General features: G+C 51.4%; 1 protein-coding gene and 1 pseudogene across 1 annotated transcript; one reads left to right on the top strand and one right to left on the bottom strand.

Annotated features, from left to right (window-relative positions):
• Positions 1-311: 311 nt before the first annotated feature.
• Positions 312-21,166, bottom strand: LOC136639193 (vomeronasal type-2 receptor 26-like). Its single transcript, XM_066613198.1, has 6 exons — positions 20,943-21,166; positions 18,829-19,123; positions 11,333-12,130; positions 8,676-8,909; positions 8,110-8,236; positions 312-1,222 (listed from the first exon to the last, which is right to left on the bottom strand). The coding sequence occupies exons 1-6, from the start codon at positions 21,164-21,166 to the stop codon at positions 312-314; spliced, it is 2,589 nt and encodes an 862-aa protein (XP_066469295.1).
• Positions 12,196-12,309, top strand: LOC136642964 (5S ribosomal RNA; annotated as a pseudogene).
• Positions 21,167-24,221: the final 3,055 nt, after the last annotated feature.

Here is a 24,221-nt window from a genome sequence, read left to right as displayed (position 1 = left end):
GTCCCTGGTCTGTCTCCCTGTCTGTGGGCCTTCCTTCTTTGCCTATTTGCCCCAGTCTGTTGGCAAAGTGTCTCTTCAAATGGGAAAGGCCATGCTGCACAGCCTTAGGATCAGGACATCAAACAAAAGAATTAATGGCTATGGCAAGCCCAGCGCCATTGTACATTTGTTATTGCCGATCCTATCTATTTCATGACATCAGGAAAGAGAGGTTTGTTCTAAAAGTATCTAAGCTGCTACAATCCTAAGACAAATTCCCAAGACAGTGTTCAGTGTGCCGATCATTGATGGTCAGAACTGAAATAAAATGCTCAGGCACTATCTTTTGCTTTCATTATTAGCTGCTCCTTCGTGTTCAGATCTGGCCTCAGCACAATGATGTAGCATTTGGGGAAAAAGATGCAGCCCAGCAGGCCAGCACTGGAGGCCAGGATGGAGAAGACCTGAACGGCCACCGTGTGCTTCCCCTTCGTGCTCAGGTAGGTGGGCACAAAGGCCACCCAGACGCTGCAGAAGACCAGCATGCTGAAGGTGAGCAGCTTGGCCTCGTTGAAGGCCCCAGGCAGCCGCCTGGCCAGGAAGGCCCCTGTGAAGCAGACGGCGGCCAGGAAGCCCAGGTAGCCCAGAGCACCATAGAACAGGGCGACGGACCCCGCGTTGCACTGCAGGACGATTTGGCCGGGCTGGGAGTGCCTGTCGGAGTCTGGGAAGGGTGGAGAGATTCCCAGCCAGGCAGTGCAGAGGCCGAGCTGGACAGCGGAGCACGAAAGGATGATGGCGTTGGCCAAGCCCTTCCCCAGCCACCGCCGCATCCTGCTTCCTGGTTTGGTGGCCATGAAGGCCACCACCACGGTGATGGTTTTGGCCAAGACGGTGGAGACAGCCACGGCGAAGATGGTGCTGAAGACTGTTTGGCGGAGGAGGCAGGTCACCCTCCTCGGCTTGCCTATGAAGAGAAAGGAGGACAAAAAGGAGAGCAGGAGGGAGGTGAGGAGGACGTAGGAGAGATCCCGGTTATTGGCCTTGACTACTGGCGTCTCACGGTATTTGATAAAAATACCTAGAACCAAACCTGCGATGACGGTCAAGAACAGGGCAACTGAAGTGAGGCTGATCCCCAGAACGTCTTCGTAGGACAAGCACATCACAGTCTTCGGAATGCACTGATCTCGGCCTGTGTTTGGATACTGATCTTCTGGACACTTGTCGCAGTGGTCAGCATCTGAAAAGATGCAAAATGACTTCAGCATCACTGGTATCTCCCTTCTAACCCATAATAGTCTTGAGTTCCATTATGGTTTATCAGCGATGTGTTAGAATAACAACTTATTGCCAAAAGCCAGTGAAGGCTGGATGCTGGTGAGGTCAGGTAGGGTTAATGTGTAGTTGGGATAGAGATGGATGTTATTGTCCAACCCAGTAGCATAGCCAGAGGGGGGCAGTGTGTGTAAGTATAGCAGGCACCAGAAAGTGCAGTGTAAGTGGGCCCTCCCACTTGTCATTGGATCAATTTAGGGCAGCAACAGCAACGCTGCTGACACGGCACATTGTGGCACCTGCTGGACTTACCACACTGGCCCCCTCTGCTTACGCTACTGGTCTAACCTCTCAGTTGGAAGAGGGGTCCAAAAGTAGGTGGGACTGGTTTCTTTAACTATAGCAGGAAGCAGCCCTTACAATAATTGTTCTTGTAGAAAATCCTGCATGGCTGCATTCATGTATTGGCAACCTTCAGTCTCGAAAGACTATGGTATCGCGCTCTGAAAGGTGGTTCTGACACAGCGTCTAGTGTGGCTGAAAAGGCCAATCCGGGAGTGACAATCCCTTCCACACCGGGAGCAAGTGCAGTCTGTCCCTGGTCTGTCTCCCTGGCTATGGGCCTTCCTTCTTTGCCTCTTTGCCTCAGACTGTTGGCAAAGTGTCTCTTCAAACTGGGAAAGGCCATGCTGCACAGCCTGCCTCCAAGTGGGCCACTAAGAGGCCAGGGTTTCCCACCTGTTGAGGTCCATCCCTAAGGCCTTCAGATCCCTCTTGCAGATGTCCTTGTATCGCAGCTGTGGTCTACCTGTAGGGCGCTTTCCTTGCACGAGTTCTCCATAGAGGAGATCCTTTGGGATCCGGCTATCATCCATTCTCACGACATGACCAAGCCAACGCAGGCGTCTCTGTTTCAGCAGTGAATACATGCTAGGGATTCCAGCACGTTCCAGGACTGTGTTGTTTGGAACTTTGTCCTGCCAGGTGATGCCGAGGATGCGTCGGAGGCAGCGCATGTGGAAAGCGCTCAGTTTCCTCTCCTGTTGTGAGCGAAGAGTCCATGACTCGCTGCAGTACAGAAGTGTACTCAGGACGCAAGCTCTGTAGACCTGGATCTTGGTATGTTCCGTCAGCTTCTTGTTGGACCAGACTCTCTTTGTGAGTCTGGAAAATGTGGTAGCTGCTTTACCGATGCGCTTGTTTAGCTCGGTATCGAGAGAAAGAGTGTCGGAGATCGTTGAGCCAAGGTACACAAAGTCATGGACAACCTCCAGTTCATGCTCAGAGATTGTAATGCAGGGAGGTGAGTCCACATCCTGAACCATGACCTGTGTTTTCTTCAGGCTGATTGTCAGTCCAAAATCTTGGCAGGCTTTGCTAAAACGATCCATGAGCTGCTGGAGATCTTTGGCAGAGTGGGTAGTGACAGCTGCATCGTCGGCAAAGAGGAAGTCACGCAGACATTTCAGCTGGACTTTGGACTTTGCTCTCAACCTGGAGAGGTTGAAGAGCTTTCCGTCTGATCTGGTCCGGAGATAGATGCCTTCTGTTGCAGTTCCAAAGGCCTGCTTCAGCAGGACAGCGAAGAAAATCCCAAACAAGGTTGGTGCAAGAACACAGCCCTGCTTCACTCCGCTTCGGATGTCAAAAGGGTCTGATGTGGAGCCATCGAAGACAACAGTGCCCTTCATGTCCTTGTGGAAAGATCTGATGATGCTGAGGAGCCTGGGTGGACATCCAATCTTGGGGAGAATCTTGAAGAGGCCGTCTCTGCTGACCAGGTCAAAAGCCTTCATGAGATCTATGAAGGCTATAAAGAGTGGCTGTCGTTGTTCCCTGCATTTCTCCTGCAGTTGTCTAAGGGAGAATACCATATCAGTGGTGGACCTGTTGGCTCGGAATCCACATTGCGATTCTGGATAGACGCTCTCTGCAAGTACCTGGAGCCTCTTTAGTACAACTCGGGCAAACAGCTTTCCTACAACGCTAAGGAGAGAGATGCCGCGGTAGTTGTTGCAGTCACCCCTGTCACCTTTGTTCTTGTACAGTGTGATGATGTTTGCATCCCTCATGTCTTGAGGTACTCCACCTTCTCTCCAGCAGAGACAGAGGATTTCATGCAGCTCAGTGACAATGATCTCTTTGCAGCATTTTAGGACTTCAGCAGGGATGCTGTCTTTTCCAGGTGCCTTGCCAAAGGCAAGGGAGTCCAGGGCCACGTGAAGTTCTTCTAGGGTTGGTTCACTGTCAAGCTCTTCCAGCACAGGCAGGCACTCAATGTTGTTCAGTGCTTCTTCGGTGACTACATTTTCTCTGGAATATAGCTCAGAGTAGTGCTGCACCCAGCGTTCCATCTGCTGCGCCCGATCCTGGATGACCTCGCCTGTGGCAGACTTCAGAGGGGCAATTTTCTTCTGTGTTGGACCTAGGGCCTGCTTGATACCATCATACATCCCCTTGATGTTGCCCGTGTCAGCTGCTATCTGTATCTCGGAACAGAGCTGGAGCCAGTAGTCGTTAGCACATCTCCTGGCAGTCTGTTGGACTTTGCTGCGAGCAGTTCGGAGGACCTGCAGGTTGCGCTCACTGGGACAGGCCTTGTATGCTGCTTGAGCTCTCCTCTTTTCCTCAATGACTGGTGTCAACTCCTCAGAGTGGGCTTCAAACCAGTCTGCCGCCTTGTTGGTCTTCTTGCCGAATATGGACAAGGCGGTGTTGTAAACGGTATTCTTGAAATGCTCCCATCTGTTGGATGCGTTTGCGTCGGCCGGGCCTGGAAGAGATTCCTCAAGCGCTTGTGCAAATTCCTCCACTTTTCTCTGATCCCGGGTCTTGCTGGTATCAATGTGAGGTCTTCCTTCCTTTTTCGTGTGATACAGTCGCTTTGTTTGCAGTTTCACTCTGCTGCACACCAGGGAGTGGTCAGTGTCGCAGGCAGCACCATGATAACTGCGTGTGATCTTGATGCTGGGAAGGCTGGAGCGTCTGGTGAGGATCAGGTCGAGCTGGTGCCAGTGCTTTGATCTTGGATGTCTCCAAGAAACTCTATGTTGGGGCTTTGTGTTGAAGAACGTGTTGCTGACACAGAGACCGTGATGACAGCAAAACTCTAGCAGGCGTTGGCCATTTTCGTTCATCCTCCCAGTGCCAAACTGACCTAAGCAAGTGGGCCATGAACTGTTATCAGCACCAACTCTAGCATTGAAATTGCCGAGGATGAACAATGGCTCTTTTACAGGGATTTTCTTGACAGTGGTGGCCAGGTCATCATAGAATTTGTCTTTGGCTTCTGCTGGAGACGACAGAGTCGGTGCATAAGCACTGATGAGAGTGACAGGTCCTGCTGATGACTGGAGCTGCAGGGACAAAATTCTTTCACTTCCCACAGTAGGTGGGATGATGGATTTCAGCAGGGTATTTCTGACCGCAAAGCCAACGCCATGTTCCCTGGTTTCGTTTGGTGGTTTTCCCTGCCAGAAAAATGAGAAATTTCTCTCCTTGACAGATCCGGAATCTGGCAGCCTAGTCTCTTGAAGGGCGACGATGTCCATTTGCAGTCTGCTCAGCTCCATGTCGATGACAGCTGTTTTGCGTGCGTCGTCTATTTCTTGCAGGTCATCAGAGAAGCCAGGTGTCATTGTCCTAACGTTCCAGGTGCCCAGCTTTAGGGCAGTAGTTTTCTGTTTTCTGTTGCATGGTGCAGAGTTGTCGATCCGTTTGTCGGTTTTCACCCTAAACCCCACGCACCCCATGAGGTTAACGGACCGTGGCGAGGCAACACCTTACTGGCTGGGGACTGCCCAGCTTAAGGCGGGCGGTAGCTGCCCAATGAGATGCAATGATCTCTCCCACCGTTGGAAGCAGCCCCTGGTGTCATGCTCTACGCCAATCGAGCAAAGACTTATAACCGGTAAACTGCTGCTTCCCGTGTTGTGCCGACGCCGTATGGCGAAGTTGGAGTGTCCTCTCCAGTGCGCGAAGCCTGGGTAAAGAAGGTATGGAGGATAGGCTGTTACCCATGCAGCAAATCCCCCCTCTCCACGTCGCTGGAATGGTCCAATGGAAAGGCAGAAGCCAATACGGTTGGTTCCAGCGGCGTCACAGGAGTTGCCAGAACGTGACTGTGTTCAGCCATGAACTGCCTAAGGGACTCTGGCTCCTGATTTTGCCTCGAGGTTGACTCCTGAAGCCTTTTCCACAACTGGATGTAGCCACAAGGCAGTGGAGGTTTGAGGTCAGAGTTTCCTTCTCTTAGATGAGCTGCCTTCCTAGGCTGACGAGTCCCATCTACCCGGTCTACCCGGTGGCTGTTCAGTCGCCTCTTACGACAAGTACAGCCAAACTGAGGGCCTATTCTTATCCCCAGCCCCCAGGGCTGCATTCATCTGTTAGAAAAACCCACAGATCCAACCAGAATAATGCTTCATTAGGATCAGCCTAAAGGGACAAAGATTAAAACAACCACAGGGACCCTGCACATGCCTGATCTCATCTGATCTTGGAAGCTAAGCAGGTTCAGGCCTGGTTAGTACTTGGATGGGAGACCACCTGGGAATACCAGATGCTGTAGGCTTATACCATAGTCTTTCGAGACTGAAGGTTGCCAACCAGGGACATTTGGAGTCCTGCAGGATTCTGCATCAGGCAGATGCTACACCAAAAAAATGTTTGGGAGAGGGTTGTAATGGAAGATCACCAAGCAGAAGGTGCGGTGCTGACAGTTATTCCTGTATTTTGACAGCTCTGGGAAGAGCAGGGCTGGCTCCACAGCTGTAATCAATCAAGGCCAATCTCTGATGGACACCTGAGCTTCATTTGACTTTGATGGGACTTTGCATGGACGTGGACTGAAGAAGGCAGCTCATAGCTGAGCTGCATTTTGGTTAACAAGGGGCTTCAAGAATAAAAGCAGCCCTAGAGAAAACACACACACACACACACACACAAGGGACTCTGCCAGGATCTGCGTTATTCCCATCCAAGGAAGAGGACATTGGACACTGCTGGATTGGACTGAGAAGACTGGACTGTGCTCTGAAGCTGCTGTGGACTTGGACTGGATGCTTTACCACTAAGTTGTGGAGTTTGGGGGAAGGGAAAGCCTCTGGACAAGAGGAATTGCAGGGTGTGTTTGTGTAGCAATAAATTCTGTCAATTGCTCCAACTGACAAGGGTGTTCAGCAATTCCTTTGCACACTGCAGCTGCTGTTCTTGGAGAAGGGACTTAATTAGCCAAAAAGTGGGCATTGGGAGATGGAATAAATTGGACTGGACAAATTGCCATAGTCAGCAGGATAGGACAAACTGGAAGGCAGGGGGATTTTGTAAGACTAGGGGCAGCTCACACCTTCCTATCAGCCAAATCCCCCCTGTCATGGAAGAAGGAGGGGGCTCTTGGAGACTGCAGGCTGCCACAGGGCAATAGTGTCTAATGGTTAGCATACTCACTCCTTCCTGGCTCCATTCTTTCCCTGTTTGGATAGGGGAAAACCTTTCTAGAATGGATCCACTGCCAACAGCCCAGGCTGTCAGGTCAGACAGAGGGGGGCTGTCTGGGCCCAAAACAAACACAAACCCTCCCAAGAAAATTCTGGACCTCAGGGGCTCCTTTCCCAATCACTCTTATAGCAGCTTCTGTAAAGAGATATGACAATTATCTCTACTTCCCATGCCGGAGACCAGGCAGATCCAGGGTTAAAGTACAACCAGATTAAACCAAAAGGATTAAATACAAAAAGAACAAGGCGGGTTGAGAAAATTTGGGATGCACAGAGTTAATGGAGAAGCTGCCATGGGGTGAAATTACTGCGAATGACCAGCAGATGGCACCCCAGCTACCACTGTTGCATTTGTACAGGTGAAAGGAATCTTATGGATGTTCCCTGAGTCACACATCTGATTATCCACATGGCAGCCTTCTCAGCCCCTTTCACTTCTGGCCTAGGAGTGGGTGCTTCTCTTCAAGGCTCTGACTGTGGGCTCTCAGGCAGAGAAATGAAGCCAAACCCTCTTCTGTTGGGCTTGGGATTTTTAAGATTTGGCGATGATTGTATCACTGATTTACCTGTTTGGAGGAGTGGCCTAAATGAACCCGTCTCCTCCCTCCTGGAGAAGAACCTGCAGGAGCAGAACCCCAGTTAGAACGGGTTTCCTGTCTCTGGTGAGAATCCTGACTCCAGCGGAAGAGAAAGACTCCCCTCTCCCCCATGACTTATAGTGTTTTGCAGAAACAAAAGGGGCTATTGCTGCCTGTGGAGCACAGCCGCAGAATGGGGCAGTGCGGAGGGAGGTGGCCATGCACTAAGAGCAGCTTTGCAGAAGTGAAGGGTAGAGGGGCAGACCCCAGGTCACCTCTCCTTGCCCACTTGTTCTTTTTTGGGGAGCACCAGGAGGGTGGCAAGAGTCTAGCAACTTCTTTTTTTCTCTCCCCTTCCTTGCTCTGGTGAGCCAGAAGAGAACTGGAGCACTGACCAGGGAGTGGCAGATGGAAGAGGCAGCAGGTTGGGGAATCACCCGTTTGCTGCCCCTCCAACTTTGCCTCTCAGTGAGATGGTCTCACAGCTGGGATAAGCCAGCCTTGTGCAGGAGCTTGTCAAAGCAAACATGACCTTGAGAGTGGGGTGTTCTTGTTTTTACAGACCTGGAACAACCTCTGAGAGATGTAAGATAGGTTAAATACCCCCCCCCCCCACACACACACACACTGGGCTGCTTAGATCAAAGAAGTCCACACTAGTTGTCCCCCTCCTCTGAGGGGCAGAGCAGAAGAGGAACTCCAGCTGCCCTGGTGCAGACCCCTCCCTGCTAGAGTGCAACTTGGCAAGAGCTGCCCTCTCCTCCGGAGTTCCCCACCTTCCTGTGTGGAGATGGTCCCTTCCACGCATGGAGCGCATGTGTAGCAGCAAAAGGGCTGTCCTTCCTTGATCACCTTGAAGTCCCCGGGGTGACAGCTCTCCACACACCTGGAATGCGGCAGCACCTGGCCACAGAGGAGATAGCTGTCAAATAGAGTGCTGGCTGGGGATTGTTTTGTCTGTGCAGACATCTAGGCCAGTCAGTCAGTCATTCTGAACCAGAAACCTCTGGTTCAACTCACCTCTGACTCTAATCTGGAGATGTTTTTTCCAACAGAATGTAATGTTGGAAATTCCTGGAGACCCTGTTGAGAGGAACCCTGCTGATTCCTGGAGCCCCAAGGCCACCCCTGCAGGTCAAACTACTTCTGCTCAACACAGAATTTGACCTTCATCAATGGTGCCCACAGAGGGCTGATCAGGTCTGGGCCTGTGTCACCCCAGGGCCAGGAGGAATCTGTAGCCCTGGCCACAATGCTGCCATTGCCTTATATATAGTACCTAAAAAGGCACTAGAATTGAGAGGTGTGAAATAGCTGAAAGAAAAAGTTTCCCCTTCCCTACCTTGTTAAACCACTTGGGCCACACAATGGCCCTCTCGTCAATGGTGAACCTTTGGGGGCCTGGAAGTCCCTGCTCCCTGGCTAGACTTGCCACTTCCACTCTGTCAATAGACTTGTTGGGAAAGACCACCCAGTTCACAATGTCAAAGTCAGCAGCCAGCGCCCCCTCCTCGTCCAGATACACGCTGTCCAAAGAACTGTTATCGAACTGGAAGTTTTCCAGGAAAGGATGAAGCTGGAAAGAAACAGAAAACAGCAGCCTTCAGCCAACAGGAAGCCGCGCTGACCTCTCAGCCCTGAGTCCAGGGACTTGCGGTGCGGGTGTGGCAGGCGAGTCAGAATCACCCCTTTGTAGTCCATGGAAAAGCACCGCAGCTGCTTACACCCGAGGAGGCTCTCCTTACACCAGCTTTCTCAGGTATAAGAAGAGCCTCCTCAGGTGTAAGCAGGCAGAGCAACTGTGGTGCTTTTGCATGGACAGTGATGGGGTACTTCTGCCTCACCTGCCACACCCCCACCGCACATCCCTGGCAGAGCCAGAGGGTGGCAGAAGCGAAGCAGACCACAGGTGAGGGTCACACGTTCCAGGGGTCGCTGGACATCAAAGTCTCAAGTTTTACAAAGTTTGCTGAAAAGTCACAGAGACTAAGAAAAAGCCTCCCTAAATGGGGAGTTTTATTTTGACCAAACCAGAATATGCCTGAATTGCATCAAAGCTGAATCAAACCACATTTTGAATTCTGGCACTAGGATGGCGATGCAGAGACCATTTCCTGTGCTGTCCTCCAGAAAATGAACGCTTGTGGTCACATGCTGGGACAGGGGTCTCCTCAGCTAGACATCACTGCAGCCCCCAGCATGGCTCAGTCTGGCCCTGCGGCCCTGAGCAGCTGAGCAAAGCCCTTTTCCACACTCACAACTGCATCTGAACGGTCTCTTGCACACAAAACATGTTTCCTGCTTGCGCGAAAGGAGGTGGCAGTGTTGGTGCTGGCTTCTGGGGGGGCCCTTGGGCAAAAGCACTGTCAGAGCAGCCGCCTCCCAAACAGTACATGCTTTCATGGACTTGGACAGTATCCAAGCGCCAGCCCCCCTTCACTGCTGCGGCAGTTGCAGACAGCCCTGCAAAGAAGGCCTGGCAGGTGCTTCTACCAGTGGCTCCCCACATCCTCCTGATAAGCCTTCCCATTGGACCCTGTCCTGTGGGGCAGTAGGACTTGTTAACCAGCACCAGGGAAAGAAAGCAGAGGTTCCCAGCTCCCCACTGCCTCCCAGGAAGCCAGGCAGGGGCTGCAGCCTCCCGGGGGGGGGGCTCTCAGTGAGGCTGTGGGGAGCGGGCTGCAGCAACGGCCCACCCTCTATCTTTCCCTGGTGATCTTTAGCCCAGAGGCCCAGTCTGGGGAAGAGAAGCCAGGGAGTGCTGCTAATGTCATCCCCCAATCACATTAAAAGTGTCCCGGGCGCCACAGCATGTGGGCCTCAGGGTTGGCTGGGCCCAGCCGTGGGACCTTGAGTGGAAGGAAGCCTTGGCACACGTCCCACCAGCCCCCCTCCCCGTGGAGCCATTCCTGGAAGAGAGGCACCACTTCCAGACATTCCTTGCTCCCCATCCAGGCCTTGCAGCCTCAGAAGAATTTGCTCCTGATGACTGGGCAATGTGGCAGAGGGGACTGGAGGGGGCAGGAGGAAACCCTGAAGAGGATGCCCTTCCCCACCTGTGCCAGTGAGAGACCGTGTTTGCACACAGGAGAGTTTGGGTACAGCCCCAAGAAAATTGTGGAGTTTTTTTTATTCGAGTCTTTTGAGGTGTTCCAGTAGCTCAATAAGACCAGTGGCAGCTCCCAGTATGTCCGTGGGACAGAGCGCCGTAAGTGCTGTGGCCACCAGAGGGAGCGCCTGGCTCAGCTTTACGGGGTCTGACCCTGCTGGACGTGGAGAACAGTGGGGTGGTGGGGTAGCAGCCCCCGACGGTAATGGGCTGTGTACCCTGCTAAAGAGGCGCAGTTTGAGCAAGGGAGGGAGGAGGTCACAGAGACCAGGAGGTGGCAGCAGGTGTTGGAGAAATCCCTCCTTCATGGACTGTGTGAGGAGCCACTTCTCTGGGAGTTACGAGACTGCAAACAGCAGCACTTGTTGCGATAGCGTTATTTGCAAAGAGGTGGAAGAGCCCTAGATGGTGGCCGCAGACTCCGAACTCGTGGTTCTGAAAGTAGAGGCAGTGGCAGGTCAGAGAATCAGGAAAACTGAAACCGCACAGCCCTCTTTGCCAGGCCAGTGGTTGCGTCAGGCGAACACCCCCATCCCAGTAGCATGTGGGAAGCAGCGTGGATGTGCATGTCTCCTCATTTCGTTGCACCACTGCACCTAGTCGCATGTGGGTGCTGGCTCCTTGGGACCCCCCCTCAACAGAGCAGGGGGTGCCAATGATTGTCCAGGGAGGGAATTTGTGGGAGGGGCTGCAGCGCAGAAGATTTGCAGCCAGTGCTGGGGAGAGCATCCTCTCCTCCAAAGCGGCCCCTTCCAGGCCAGCCCCAAGGTGGGAGAAAGACAGGGAGGAACCTCCCAAATGGGGCTTGCCTGAGATTCCACATCCACGTGACATCTGAACGCTTCTCAGTCGGATACCAAATTCAATTTGTGATGAGGGGAGAAGGATACCTGCCAGGGCTGCAGCCTCTGAACATCCCCGTTCAGCAACACCTTCCGCCTGGGCCTGGCAGAGCGTGCAGCATCCAGGGCGTGCGCCAGGGCCTGAACAGTGTGGTAAATGATGTAGCTGTCCAGAGACAGGCTTTTCTCCAGCACGTCCCTGGGAGGGGGCTCACGTCTCTCTGAGCATCTGGTCCGGGTTTTCACAGACTGTGCAGGCTTGACGTCCACACAGTTAAATGCCTCCTCCCCAGACTGCCGGACAGCAGAAGAAAATGGTGGGAAATGGTCGTCTTTTTGCCTTTTCTTGTTCTGGATTAAGAAGGAGAAGAAAACATGAATGTGCTGTTTATCAAAAATGTTGTAGAACAAGCTGATGTTGGCGTCCTGCAGAGCTGTCGCGATCCACACTTTCCCCCCAGTGGGCTTCTGGCTCTTCCCCACAGCATTCATCACTCTTGCTAAGCCAAGCAGGGATTGAGAGTCCCCAGAGTAGACAGCCACATTGGCTTGGCTCTGCTGGAGGAAGGAAATCATGTTGGACAAGTCATTGTACAGGGACAGGTTTGGGATCATCTCAGAGAAGGCGACGCAGATGCCGCTCCTGGCAAACACGGTGGTCAGAGCCCTCCTGAACTCCTCTCCGTCTTCTGTGTCTGAGGCAATGAGGCCGACCCAAGTCCACTGGAAGTGCAGGAGCAGCTTGGCAACCCCCCAGTACCTGGAGTCTTCCTCTGGGACCATCCGGTAGAAAAAGGGGAACCGGGTTTTGTCATTCAGCACATGAGAAGCAAAACCGTAACTCACCTGGCGAGGAAAGAAAGAGGAACGTGATCTGCTTTATTCTTAGGACAAAGTTCAGATATTTGCTAACCTACTGTTACCCTGCACATGCCCGATCTTGTCTGATCTTGGAAGCTAAGCAGGGTCAGGCCTGGTTAGTACTTGGATGGGAGACCGCCCGGGAATATCGGGTGCTGTAGGCTTATACCATGGTCTTTTGAGACTGAAGGTTGCCAACCAACCAAATGATCAATAGCCTCTCATTCTGATTGATGGGTGAAGGGTATATGGTAGGAGGGACAATATACAATCATAGAATGCTGCAGCTGATCCTCTGAAAGAACCATGCTGGTGAGTGCAAGATCATGCAAAAGCTGGATCATCTGGCTACAGTACTTATCACAGATGGAACGCTGGGTGCAGCACTACTCTGAGCTATATTCCAGAGAAAATGTAGTCACCGAAGAAGCACTGAACAACATTGAGTGCCTGCCTGTGCTGGAAGAGCTTGACAGTGAACCAACCCTAGAAGAACTTCACGTGGCCCTGGACTCCCTTGCCTTTGGCAAGGCACCTGGAAAAGACAGCATCCCTGCTGAAGTCCTAAAATGCTGCAAAGAGATCATCGTCACTGAGCTGCATGAAATCCTCTGTCTCTGCTGGAGAGAAGGTGGAGTACCTTAAAACAACAGTAATAGAGGCCCAGCAGAGGTGTATACCGCAAAGAAAGAAGGGTTCCACTAAATCCAGGAGAGTGCCCGCATGGCTAACCAGCCAAGTTAGAGAGGCTGTGAAGGGCAAGGAAGCTTCCTTCCGTAAATGGAAGTCTTGCCCTGATGAAGAGAATAAAAAGGAACATAAACTGTGGCAAAAGAAATGTAAGAAGGTGATAGGGGAGGCCAAGCGAGACTATGAGGAACGCATGGCCAGCAACATTAAGGGGAATAATAAAAGCTTCTTCAAATATGTTAGAAGCAGGAAACCCGCCAGAGAAGCGGTTGGCCCTCTGGATGGTGAGGGAGGGAAAGGGGAGATAAAAGGAGACTTAGAGATGGCAGAGAAATTAAATGAGTTCTTTGCATCTGTCTTCACGGCAGAAGACCTCGGGCAGATACCGCTGCCCGAACGGCCCCTCCTAACCGAGGAGTTAAGTCAGATAGAGGTTAAAAGAGAAGATGTTTCAGACCTCATTGATAAATTAAAGATCAATAAGTCACCGGGCCCTGATGGCATACACCCAAGGGTTATTAAGGAATTGAAGAATGAAGTTGCAGATCTCTTGACTAAGGTATGCAACTTGTCCCTCAAAACGGCCACGGTACCAGAAGATTGGAGGATAGCAAATGTCACGCCTATTTTTAAAAAGGGAAAGAGGGGGGACCCGGGAAACTATAGGCCGGTCAGCCTAACATCCATACCGGGTAAGATGGTGGAATGCCTCATCAAAGATAGGATCTCAAAACACATAGATGAACAGGCCTTGCTGAGGGAGAGTCAGCATGGCTTCTGTAAGGGTAAGTCTTGCCTCACAAACCTTATAGAATTCTTTGAAAAGGTCAACAGGCATGTGGATGCGGGAGAACCCGTGGACATTATATATCTGGACTTTCAGAAGGCATTTGACACGGTCCCTCACCAAAGGCTACTGAAAAAACTCCACAGTCAGGGAATTAGAGGAGAGGTCCTCTCGTGGATTGAGAACTGGTTGGAGGCAAGGAAGCAGAGAGTGGGTGTCAATGGGCAATTTTCACAATGGAGAGAGGTGAAAAGCGGTGTGCCCCAAGGATCTGTCCTGGGACCGGTGCTTTTCAACCTCTTCATAAATGACCTGGAGACAGGGCTGAGCAGTGAAGTGGCTAAGTTTGCAGACGACACCAAACTTTTCCGAGTGGTGAAGACCAGAAGTGATTGTGAGGAGCTCCAGAAGGATCTCTCCAGACTGGCAGAATGGGCAGCAAAATGGCAGATGCACTTCAATGTCAGTAAGTGTAAAGTCATGCACATTGGGGCAAAAAATCAAAACTTTAGATATAGGCTGATGGGTTCTGAGCTGTCTGTGACAGATCAGGAGAGAGATCTTGGGGTGGTGGTGGACAGGTCGATGAAAGTGTCGACCCAATGTGCGGCGGCAGTGAAGAAGGCCAATTCTATGCTTGGGATCATTAGGAAGGGTATTGAGAACAAAACGGCTAATATTATAATGCCGTTGTACAAATCTATGGTAAGGCCACACCTGGAGTATTGTGTCCAGTTCTGGTCGCCGCATCTCAAAAAAGACATAGTGGAAATGGAAAAGGTGCAAAAGAGAGCGACTAAGCTGATTACGGGGCTGGGGCACCTTCCTTATGAGGAAAGGCTACGGCGTTTGGGCCTCTTCAGCCTAGAAAAGAGACGCTTGAGGGGGGACATGATTGAGACATACAAAATTATGCAGGGGATGGACAGAGTGGATAGGGAGATGCTCTTTACACTCTCACATAATACCAGAACCAGGGGACATCCACTAAAATTGAGTGTTGGGCGGGTTAGGACAGACAAAAGAAAATATTTCTTTACTCAGCGCGTGGTCAGTCTGTGGAACTCCTTGCCACAGGATGTGGTGCTGGCGTCTAGCCTAGACGCCTTTAAAAGGGGATTGGACGAGTTTCTGGAGGAAAAATCCATTATGGGGTACAAGCCATGATGTGTATGTGCAACCTCCTGATTTTAGGAATGGGTTAAGTCAGAATGCCAGATGTAGGGGAGAGCACCAGGACGAGGTCTCTTGTTATCTGGTGTGCTCCCTGGGGCATTTGGTGGGCCGCTGTGAGATACAGGAAGCTGGACTAGATGGGCCTATGGCCTGATCCAGTGGGGCTGTTCTTATGTTCTTATGTTCTTACCTCAAGACATGAGGGATGCAAACATCATCACGCTGTACAAGAACAAAGGTGACAGGGGTGACTGCAACAACTACCGCGGCATCTCTCTCCTTAGCGTTGTAGGAAAGCTGTTTGCCCGAGTTGTACTAAAGAGGCTCCAGGTACTTGCAGAGAGCGTCTATCCAGAATCGCAGTGTGGATTCCGAGCCAACAGGTCCACCACTGATATGGTATTCTCCCTTAGACAACTGCAGGAGAAATGCAGGGAACAACGACAGCCACTCTTTATAGCCTTCATAGATCTCACAAAGGCTTTCGACCTGGTCAGCAGAGACGGCCTCTTCAAGATTCTCCCCAAGATTGGATGTCCACCCAGGCTCCTCAGCATCATCAGATCTTTCCACAAGGACATGAAGGGCGCTGTTGTCTTCGATGGCTCCACATCAGACCCTTTTGACATCCGAAGCGGAGTGAAGCAGGGCTGTGTTCTTGCACCAACCTTGTTTGGGATTTTCTTCGCTGTCCTGCTGAAGCAGGCCTTTGGAACTGAAACAGAAGGCATCTATCTCCGGACCAGATCAGACGGAAAGCTCTTCAACCTCTCCAGACTAAGAGCAAAATCCAAAGTCCAGCTGAAATGTCTGTGTGACTTCCTCTTTGCCGACGATGCAGCTGTCACTACCCACTCTGCCAAAGATCTCCAGCAGCTCATGGATCGTTTTAGCAAGGCCTGCCAAGATTTTGGACTGACAATCAGCCTGAAGAAAACACAGGTCATGGTTCAGGATGTGGACTCACCTCCCTGCATTACAATCTCTGAGCATGAACTGGAGGTTGTCCATGACTTTGTGTACCTTGGCTCAACGATCTCCGACACTCATTCTCTCGATACCGAGCTAAACAAGCGTATCGGTAAAGCAGCTACCACGTTTTCCAGACTCACAAAGAGAGTCTGGTCCAACAAGAAGCTGACGGAACATACCAAGATCCAGGTCTACAGAGCTTGCGTCCTGAGTACACTTCTGTACTGCAGCGAGTCATGGACTCTTCGCTCACAACAGGAGAGGAAACTGAGCGCTTTCCACATGCGCTGCCTCCGACGCATCCTCGGCATCACCTGGCAGGACAAAGTTCCAAACAACACAGTCCTGGAACGTGCTGGAATCCCTAGCATGTATTCACTGCTGAAACAGAGACGCCTGCGTTGGCTTGGTCATGTCGTGAGAATGGATGATGGCCGGATCCCAAAGGATCTCCTCTATGGAGAACTCGTGCAAGGAAAGCGCCCTACAGGTAGACCACAGCTGCGATACAAGGACATCTGCAAGAGGGATCTGAAGGCCTTAGGGATGGACCTCAACAAGTGGGAGACCCTGGCCTCTGAGCGGCCCGCTTGGAGGCAGGCTGTGCAGCATGGCCTTTCCCAGTTTGAAGAGACACTTTGCCAACAGTCTGAGGCTAAGAGGCAAAGAAGGAAGGCCCATAGCCAGGGAGACAGACCAGGGACAGACTGCACTTGCTCCCGGTGTGGAAGGGATTGTCACTCCCGGATTGGCCTTTTCAGCCACACTAGACGCTGTGCCAGAACCACCTTTCAGAGCGCGATACCATAGTCTTTCAAGACTGAAGGTTGCCAATACTTATCACAGTCCTCTTTCCTTTCCAATCTGAGGCAACACAAACCTCATTTCTGTTTTTGAATAGGTTTCGGTTAGGATTGTTATCATTTCTTTTGCTGTATTAGCCTTAAGGCGACTGAAGCTCAGTTAGTGATCTGAGAATGAGACACTTAGTCTTCCCATCTGCCTGATCCCATTTTTCAATTGCAGCCTCTCTGCTAGTTGGGTGCTCTTTGTTTAGAGCAGTTAAGGCTCCATACATTTCTATTTCTGCCTTTATCCTAGAGCACCAGTTGTGGAAAGTTTTGGGGTTCAGCCTGACCATTGGTTGTACATCAGATCTTTCTGCTATCTCTTACTTAGCAAGCAAGTTCAGCCTTACACAAGTGAGTGGGGAAAGATCCCAAAAATCAAAAAATAAAAATTCTTCCAAGTGATCTGGGCTTCTTAGTACACAGTCCTCTGGGTTTCTTAGTGCACTGTCCCTGGGCCCATAACCTGTTGGAGGAAATTAAAAGTGGTTTCCTCTTTGGGGGGAAGCAGAGTAGCTTAAGCAGCGGACCCCCCTTTTGGGTATCATCCCAGGGAACCTCCCTCACCCGGCTGACTGCTATTCAATGAAAAAGACAAAGAGGCAATGGCTTTTTAAAGTTGCAAAAAAGAAGTTGTTTACTTAAAGTTCCATTGAGTGTATATTTACAGCATCTGATTAGGATCAGAGGTTCAGCTATTACTTAGATAGCAAGGCCCTGGAGCTGCCTCACCCTGCATGCCATGTGCTCAAGATGGCCTGGGCATCAGAGCCCTGCTTTGTGCCATCTTAACAGGTCAGTGGTCAGAGGACAAGAGAGGAAGTGCTCAGAGGAGCAGGGAAGGATAAAGGGTTAGGGCCACACCCCACAAGGATCACAGGTAGGAAGGTCAGAGTCACTGGGCCATAGCTTGACCCCTTCTGGACAGCATCCTGCCCCCTCTGGACAGCAAGCGGAGTTGCATCAACTCTAACACTCACTGCCCAACACAAACGCTCTTGATTCACTGCTGACCTTTTCGTTGGCAGTGAATTGAGTAACCCCATTGTGGGGCTACTCGGTTTACCCGGGTGAAGGACACAAAGGTTTCCTTCTCTCGAGGAACTGGCGGCGGCTGTCCGGAGTGCACAGGATGTGGCGGCAGCCATTTTCAGCACTGACAGGACTGGGCTGTCAGTTCTGTGACCCAGCCTTCACCTGCCCCCATGACCTGTCACTGAGGAACTTGGGGGAAAAAAACACCAGAAAAAGACACTCATTTCCCTACATTCATCTCCCTATATTTATACAAGCTTGCAAACTGCAGGAGCTCAGCTCTTTGCAGGGCAGTGAACAGCTATGCGACGTTTGAATAGCCTGAAGGCTTAAGGCAATTAGTTATCTGATCTTTCCATCACTTGTGTTTTCATTGGAGGCTCTGCAGGGCCCACCAGAAATTGGGTCCTAGCCCACCAAGTGGGTCCTGACCTACAGTTTGAGAAACACTGATTTACACAAAAATCACCCATCTCAGATTTGGGACTTTTGGGATATACGGTCTAAGGAGATGTGCTAATTTAGCACCGCACATTTGCTCACTGGTGCATAGCACAGCTTTTGCAGCCTGCAAATGTCCCAAAACTGCCTTCTTGACTTCTCTGGAGAGATGACAGTGAGGACTGAGACTCACTATTAGTGCAATGCAATACTTATTTGCTCAGAAACAGGTATCCAGTGGGGCTTATACTTAGGCATGTGTTTATAGGGTTGCAGTCTTAGGGCCCAATCCTATCCAACTTTCCAGTGCCGGTGCAGCTGCAATGCAGCCCCAAGGCAAGGGAACAAATGTTCCCTTACCTTGTGGAGGCCTCCATAACTATCCTCCCACCACAGGATGCAGCGCACACCCCTTTGGCACAGCTACACCAGGGTTGGGTAGGATTTGGCCCTTACAGCGCTATCCCATGCATGTCTACTCAGAAGTAAGTCCTATGGAATTAAAGGAAATTACTCCCAAATACATAAGAACATAAGAAGAGCCCCACTGGATCAGGTCATAGGCCCATCTCGTCCAGCTTCCTATATCTCACAGTGGCCCACCAAATGTGTCACAGAGCACACAAGACAACAAGAAACCTGCATCCTTGTGCCCTCCCTTGCATCTGGCAATCCTATACCTGTGCATAGGATTGCAGTTGTGGCCTCCCCCTGTCTCTATCCCACATTGATACCTGTGGGATTTTATAAATACTTGACATGGTTGAAATATGACTGGAGATGTCAGATTCGGTTCCTTCCAGAAGAGCCAGCAGGTTATTTTGTCTCCTCCCACAGTAGTAGTTGGGCACATTCGCCTGCCCGGTGGAGAGCAGGTCTAGCAGTGCATCAGCTGTCGTCCCTGCACTGAAATAATTCTCATAGATGTTGTAGCCCAGGGTGATGTTGGGCAAGAGCCGGGGGTTCCGATTGACCTCATGGACGGCAAATAAGAAGGGCAGGATGTACCAATGCTTCATTTCTGTCAACCTGCAACACATCAGACCTGCCACAGTCTCATCCTGCGCTCAATGAAAGTGGCACCTCAAATTCTTGCAACTTTAACTTGACAGCTTCCCTGGCCTTGAATCCCTGAGTTTTACTCTTAGGAATATACCTCCAGATCCAGAAATGTCAATCCACACAAACTGGCTTGGGCATCTGTGGGGGTGGGGGTGAAATGGGGTGAGGCAGCCTTGCTGCAAAGGGAATAGCCATTTCCTGCAAAAAGGCAAGAAGCACAGGGAGGGGAGCAGGTGCTCAGGACCTCCAGGTGGGGCTGGGAAAGGCAAGTGACTCAGGTCCTGGAGAGGGAATCAGGCCACGTCTACATCTATACACAGTCAATGTATAGAGACAATGATGAGCTGGATGTATACGAAGCCTCTTGACTTGACCGCTTCTGGTGGTCATCCATATGTGAGAAAATGAGGGTAGGGGTTGTACTCCAGTCCTGGCAGGAAGGAGCCGTGTCCCTGTAAAGATGACAACTTTAAGAGATTCATGGAAAGATTGTCTGTTCCTCCAGGAAAGGGGTAGCCGGGAGGAGGGGGTGCTTATGTTTATAGACAAGAGGAGAATCATTTGGTTTGGTGCTGTGCTCAGAGTCTAAGGGCACAATCCTAACCCGGCCTGCTCAGAAGTAAGTACTATTTTGTTCAATGGGGCTCACTCTCAGGAAAGTGTGGTTAGGGCTGCAGCCTGTAGGAGTCATAAATCGAGGGAACTTTTCAGCCCATTTATCCACCTGGGAAGATCCTGGTGGCCAGACTAGCCGTCCAGTCCTAAGTATATTTCCAGCACTGATGGGTGCAGCCTGCGCTGCATCCAGCAGTGGGGGGGGGGCAGTCAAAGAGGCCCCCTCGGGGTAAGGGAATGTTTGTTCCTTATCTCAGGGCTGCACTGCGGCTGCGTTGGTGCTGGAAAATGTATTAGGATTGGGCTGTGAGTCTCTTGGCTAGCCCAGTTTTCTGTCACACTTGAATGGAGCAGAGTCATCTACGTTTATGCTTGAGAGAAAAAGTTCTCTCAACCCTTCACTCCCCCCCCCCCCAAAAAAGGGAGGGTGGGGAATTGCTGAGAGAGAATGATCAAATCCTTTGTTTTTCCCCCACTGAGAACTGACTCCCCTCTCTCTCCCCCTCCACAGCCATGCTGCAAAGCCTCTGTCAGGTTTGGAAGTGCTTTAGGACTCCTTGCAGGAGCGAAAGTCAAATGCTTCTAAGCCCCTGGAGATCCTGGTCCCAAGTACCTTCGCCTGCCTCCACACCCTCCTGTTGCATGTGGGTGGAAATTCTTCTCTCCCTGACCTTTGCTGTGTCTGTTTACCCTGCAAGAATCTGTCTGTCCTGTGCTGTTTGCCAAAGCAGATCCACCAGGAAGCTGCCTGTACAAGTTTAAAACCCGAGATGGTTAGATTGAATGTTCCCTCTCACAGAGGATCTCATTGTCCCTGGTACAGCTCAATTGCTGGCCGGTCCCAGGGGCTGCGGCAAGTGGCTGCTTGCAGCTTGCTTACAGTTGGAGCAGGAAAGCTCAGCTGGCCAGTATGACTCCAGTACGACAATACTGCCCTAATGGCCAGCTCAGAAATGGAAAGACCTCAGCGGATGGGAAAAGGAGATGCACACAAGTGGCCCTGGTCTTGATGAAGCCCACAGACTTTCCTCCAGAGGCAGAGGAGGGGAAAAATGGGGGCAGTGCCAACAAAGGGCAGGTAGCAGGAATCAGGAGTTGCCCCTGGAACACTGGGGGGGGGGAATCTCTGGAATCCGAACACCACCATCCCCATCCCCACATGATTACTTACGTGCCAAGTCTAGTTGAGGGAGGTTGCAGGAACTGGTTGGGAAGAAAGATGGCGTTGGTGGCAGAAATGACCCCAGCAATGATGTGGTCTCCGGGCCTGTAGTAATTGAATGGGTCTGCTCGGTCACTCTGCAGATTCAGGGGACATGTTGCCTCCAGCCTCCCGCAGGGTGCCCGGGGCAGGATCAGAAGCACCAGCACAAGTGACAGCATCGGTCTCGACATGCCCCCTGCAGCCCTTGCCTCCCCGGTGCTCCTTCACAGTCTAGTTAGAAGCCAAAACCCTCTTGCAAGGGGGAGGCTGTCTTTCTGCAACCAGCTGGAGCCCAGTTGCGGTTTTAGAGGCAAAGGGTGTGAGCCGATCCCTCATTCCGGCAGGGTCCCTGCCTGCCCAGGTGCCTAATGGCGCCACAGGTATATGACAGGTGCTGCTTCGGGGCCTCCAGGCACAGTCTCAAGGCAGGACCTCAGCCTGCTCTCCAGTTCAAGGCCTTTGTTTTTAGAGATGATTGCAGGAAAAATCCCTCGAGTACTGGCAAGAAGACACAACACTCCACAATTTGGATAATTGTAAAGAGGCACCCTATGTCTGCAACCCCCAGAGCCTTCCGTGCTACTCCAGGAGCAGGTGTGGAGCCAGAGAAAACATGTTTGTGATACGCAGCAATGGGACTCAGTAGACTGTTAATTCTGGCCTGACCTATAGTGATTCCCCACCCTGAAATCCAGGACCAGCCTCACCCATTAGGCCTTACTGCTATGTATGAATCCATTAGTAGACAAGCCTGATTCCATTAGTAGACATGCGGTGGGCGGGGAGGCAGGTGAGGCAGAGCCTCCCCACCAGAGTCCTTTGAAAAATGCTGCCTTCATGGGAGGCACAACAGGAGAGGAAATTGAATGCTTTCCACATGCGCTGCCTCCGACGTATTCTCAGCATCACCTGGCAGGACAAAGTTCCAAACAACACAGTCCTGGAACGTGCTGGAATCCCTAGCATGTATGCACTACTGAAACAGAGACGCCTGCGTTGGCTCGGTCATGTCGTGAGAATGGATGATGGCCGGATCCCAAAGGATCTCCTCTATGGAGAACTCGTGCAAGGAAAGCGCCCTACAGGTAGACCACAGCTGCGATACAAGGACATCTGCAAGAGGGATCTGAAGGCCTTAGGAGTGGACCTCAACAAGTGGGAAACCCTGGCCTCTGAGCGGCCCGCTTGGAGGCAGGCTGTGCAGCATGGCCTTTCCCAGTTTGAAGAGACACTTGGCCAACAGTCTGAGGCTAAGAGGCAAAGAAGGAAGGCCCATAGCCAGGGAGACAGGCCAGGGACAGACTGCACTTGCTCCCAGTGTGGAAGGGATTGTCACTCCCAAATCGGCCTTTTCAGCCACACTAGACGCTGTTCCAGAACCACCTTTCAGAGCGCGATACCATAGTCTTTCGAGACTGAAGGTTGCCAACTAAAACATGGGAGGCACCAAAGCACCCACAATCCACATGCAGAGTTCCCCATTGGACTTCCCACTGGAGTCCTTCAAAAAGTATTGTATCCACTTCTGGGCACCCCACTTCAAGAAAGAGGCAGCCAAACTGGAGCAGGTTCAGAGGAGAGCAAAGGATGATCAGGGGGCTGGAGGACAAGCCCTACAAGGAAAGGTGGAGGGAACTGGGCATGTCCAGCCTGGAGAAGAGAAGGCTGAGGGGATCTGAGAGCTCTCTTCAGATACCTGCTATCTGATATCAGATGGAAAAAGGGAATCATTTACTCTCACCTGTCTCTGAAAGCAGAACTAGGACCAAGGGGTGCAAACTGCAAGAGAGGAGATTTCGATTAGACATCAGGAAAACATTCCTGGTTCAGCAGTGGAACAGAGAGGTGGTGTCCTCTCCCTCACTAGAGATATTTAAGCAGAGGCTGGACAAGCACCTGTTGGAGATGCTCTAAGAGGATTTCCTGCCTAAGGCAGGAGGTTGTACTAGATGACCTGCTAGGCCCCTTCCAACTCTATGATTCTATGAAAAGCGAGGACTGCTAAGACCGTGAGGTCCTAGAGCAGCAGGGTTGTGCAGTGGGTGGGGAGGCAGGTGAGGCAGAGCCAGGCACCCACAACCCACACGTAGAGCTGCCTAGTGCTGGGAGGTCTTAAGCCACCCCTGATGGTCCTGCTGCATGTTCCACTGCCAGCTGAACACTCAGTGGCAGAGACATCTGATAGAGCCTTGTTGGTAGTGGCTCCTAGATTGTGGAACTCCCCCCTTCCAGAAGGTTGCAGTGCCCCCTACTACATGTCCGAAACATTCTGCAGCCATTACATTAAAAAAAATTGACTTCCATTCTGGAATCTTCATGCTGGATGCTATCTGTCTATTTCTGTCCTTCGACAATCCCCTCCCTTTTGAAGCTGTCCAGGAACTAGACCAGGAAAGCTGGCTTTCTGTTGCTCACTTATTTACTGTACTTGTTTTGTTCCTAATATTTTTAATACCACCTTTCTAAAAAAAAAAACAAAAAAAAACCAGAATGACCTGTACTGCTTATTTTATTCCACATTGGTCCACTTGTCCCTGAGTAAATATTTAGGATGTCTTCTCAAGGATCACTTTGTTTTGCCAAATTGCAAGCTCTGCCTGGAGAATTATGCCCACTTTAAGCTAATTAGCTCCCCTTCTTTCCTCAAAAATGACCCTGGTTCTGCCCTGCAGTGCTGCTGGACCCCACCACCAGGGTAGTTCACCTGTTTCACCTACAGAGGTCCTCCTTCCTGCCAGCAGCCTCCCATCACTACAGCAGCCACTTTGGTCCTCAGCTGGTCTTGAGCATGGAAACCAAACACCAGTCTTAGTGTCTCCAGCAGTTTCTGCTCCAGCAGCTTCCAAAGTCCATTCACACATCGGTCCATCAGCAGTTCTAGCAGTCCATTAGCCAGCAGTTCCTCAGTCCATTAATCCAGTCTCTCCTTCCTCAAGCTTTCCTCCTCCTGCTGCCCACACCAAACTCTCCCGTCATCAGGTGCTTTTATGCCTGAGGACCCTGTTGCCTTCAAGTGGCTGCAGCTGTATAGCACATGCCCTGCTCAATGCCCAGGCCTTACCCTTACAGGGGCCACTGCTGACACCACATCCTACCTCCTCACCTTTGTATTGGCAACCTTCAGTCTTGGAAGACTCTGGTATCACGCTCTGGATGGTGGTTCTGGAGCAGCGCCTAGTGTGGCTGAAAAGGCCAATCCGGGAGTGACAATCCCTTCCACACCGGGAGCAAGTGCAGTCTGTCCCT

The sequence above is a fragment of the Tiliqua scincoides genome, chromosome 2, assembly GCF_035046505.1.
Source record: "Tiliqua scincoides isolate rTilSci1 chromosome 2, rTilSci1.hap2, whole genome shotgun sequence".
Lineage (NCBI taxonomy): Eukaryota > Metazoa > Chordata > Lepidosauria > Squamata > Scincidae > Tiliqua > Tiliqua scincoides.
Note: the sequence above shows the minus strand (reverse complement) of the source record. Positions and strands in the feature narration are given on the sequence as shown.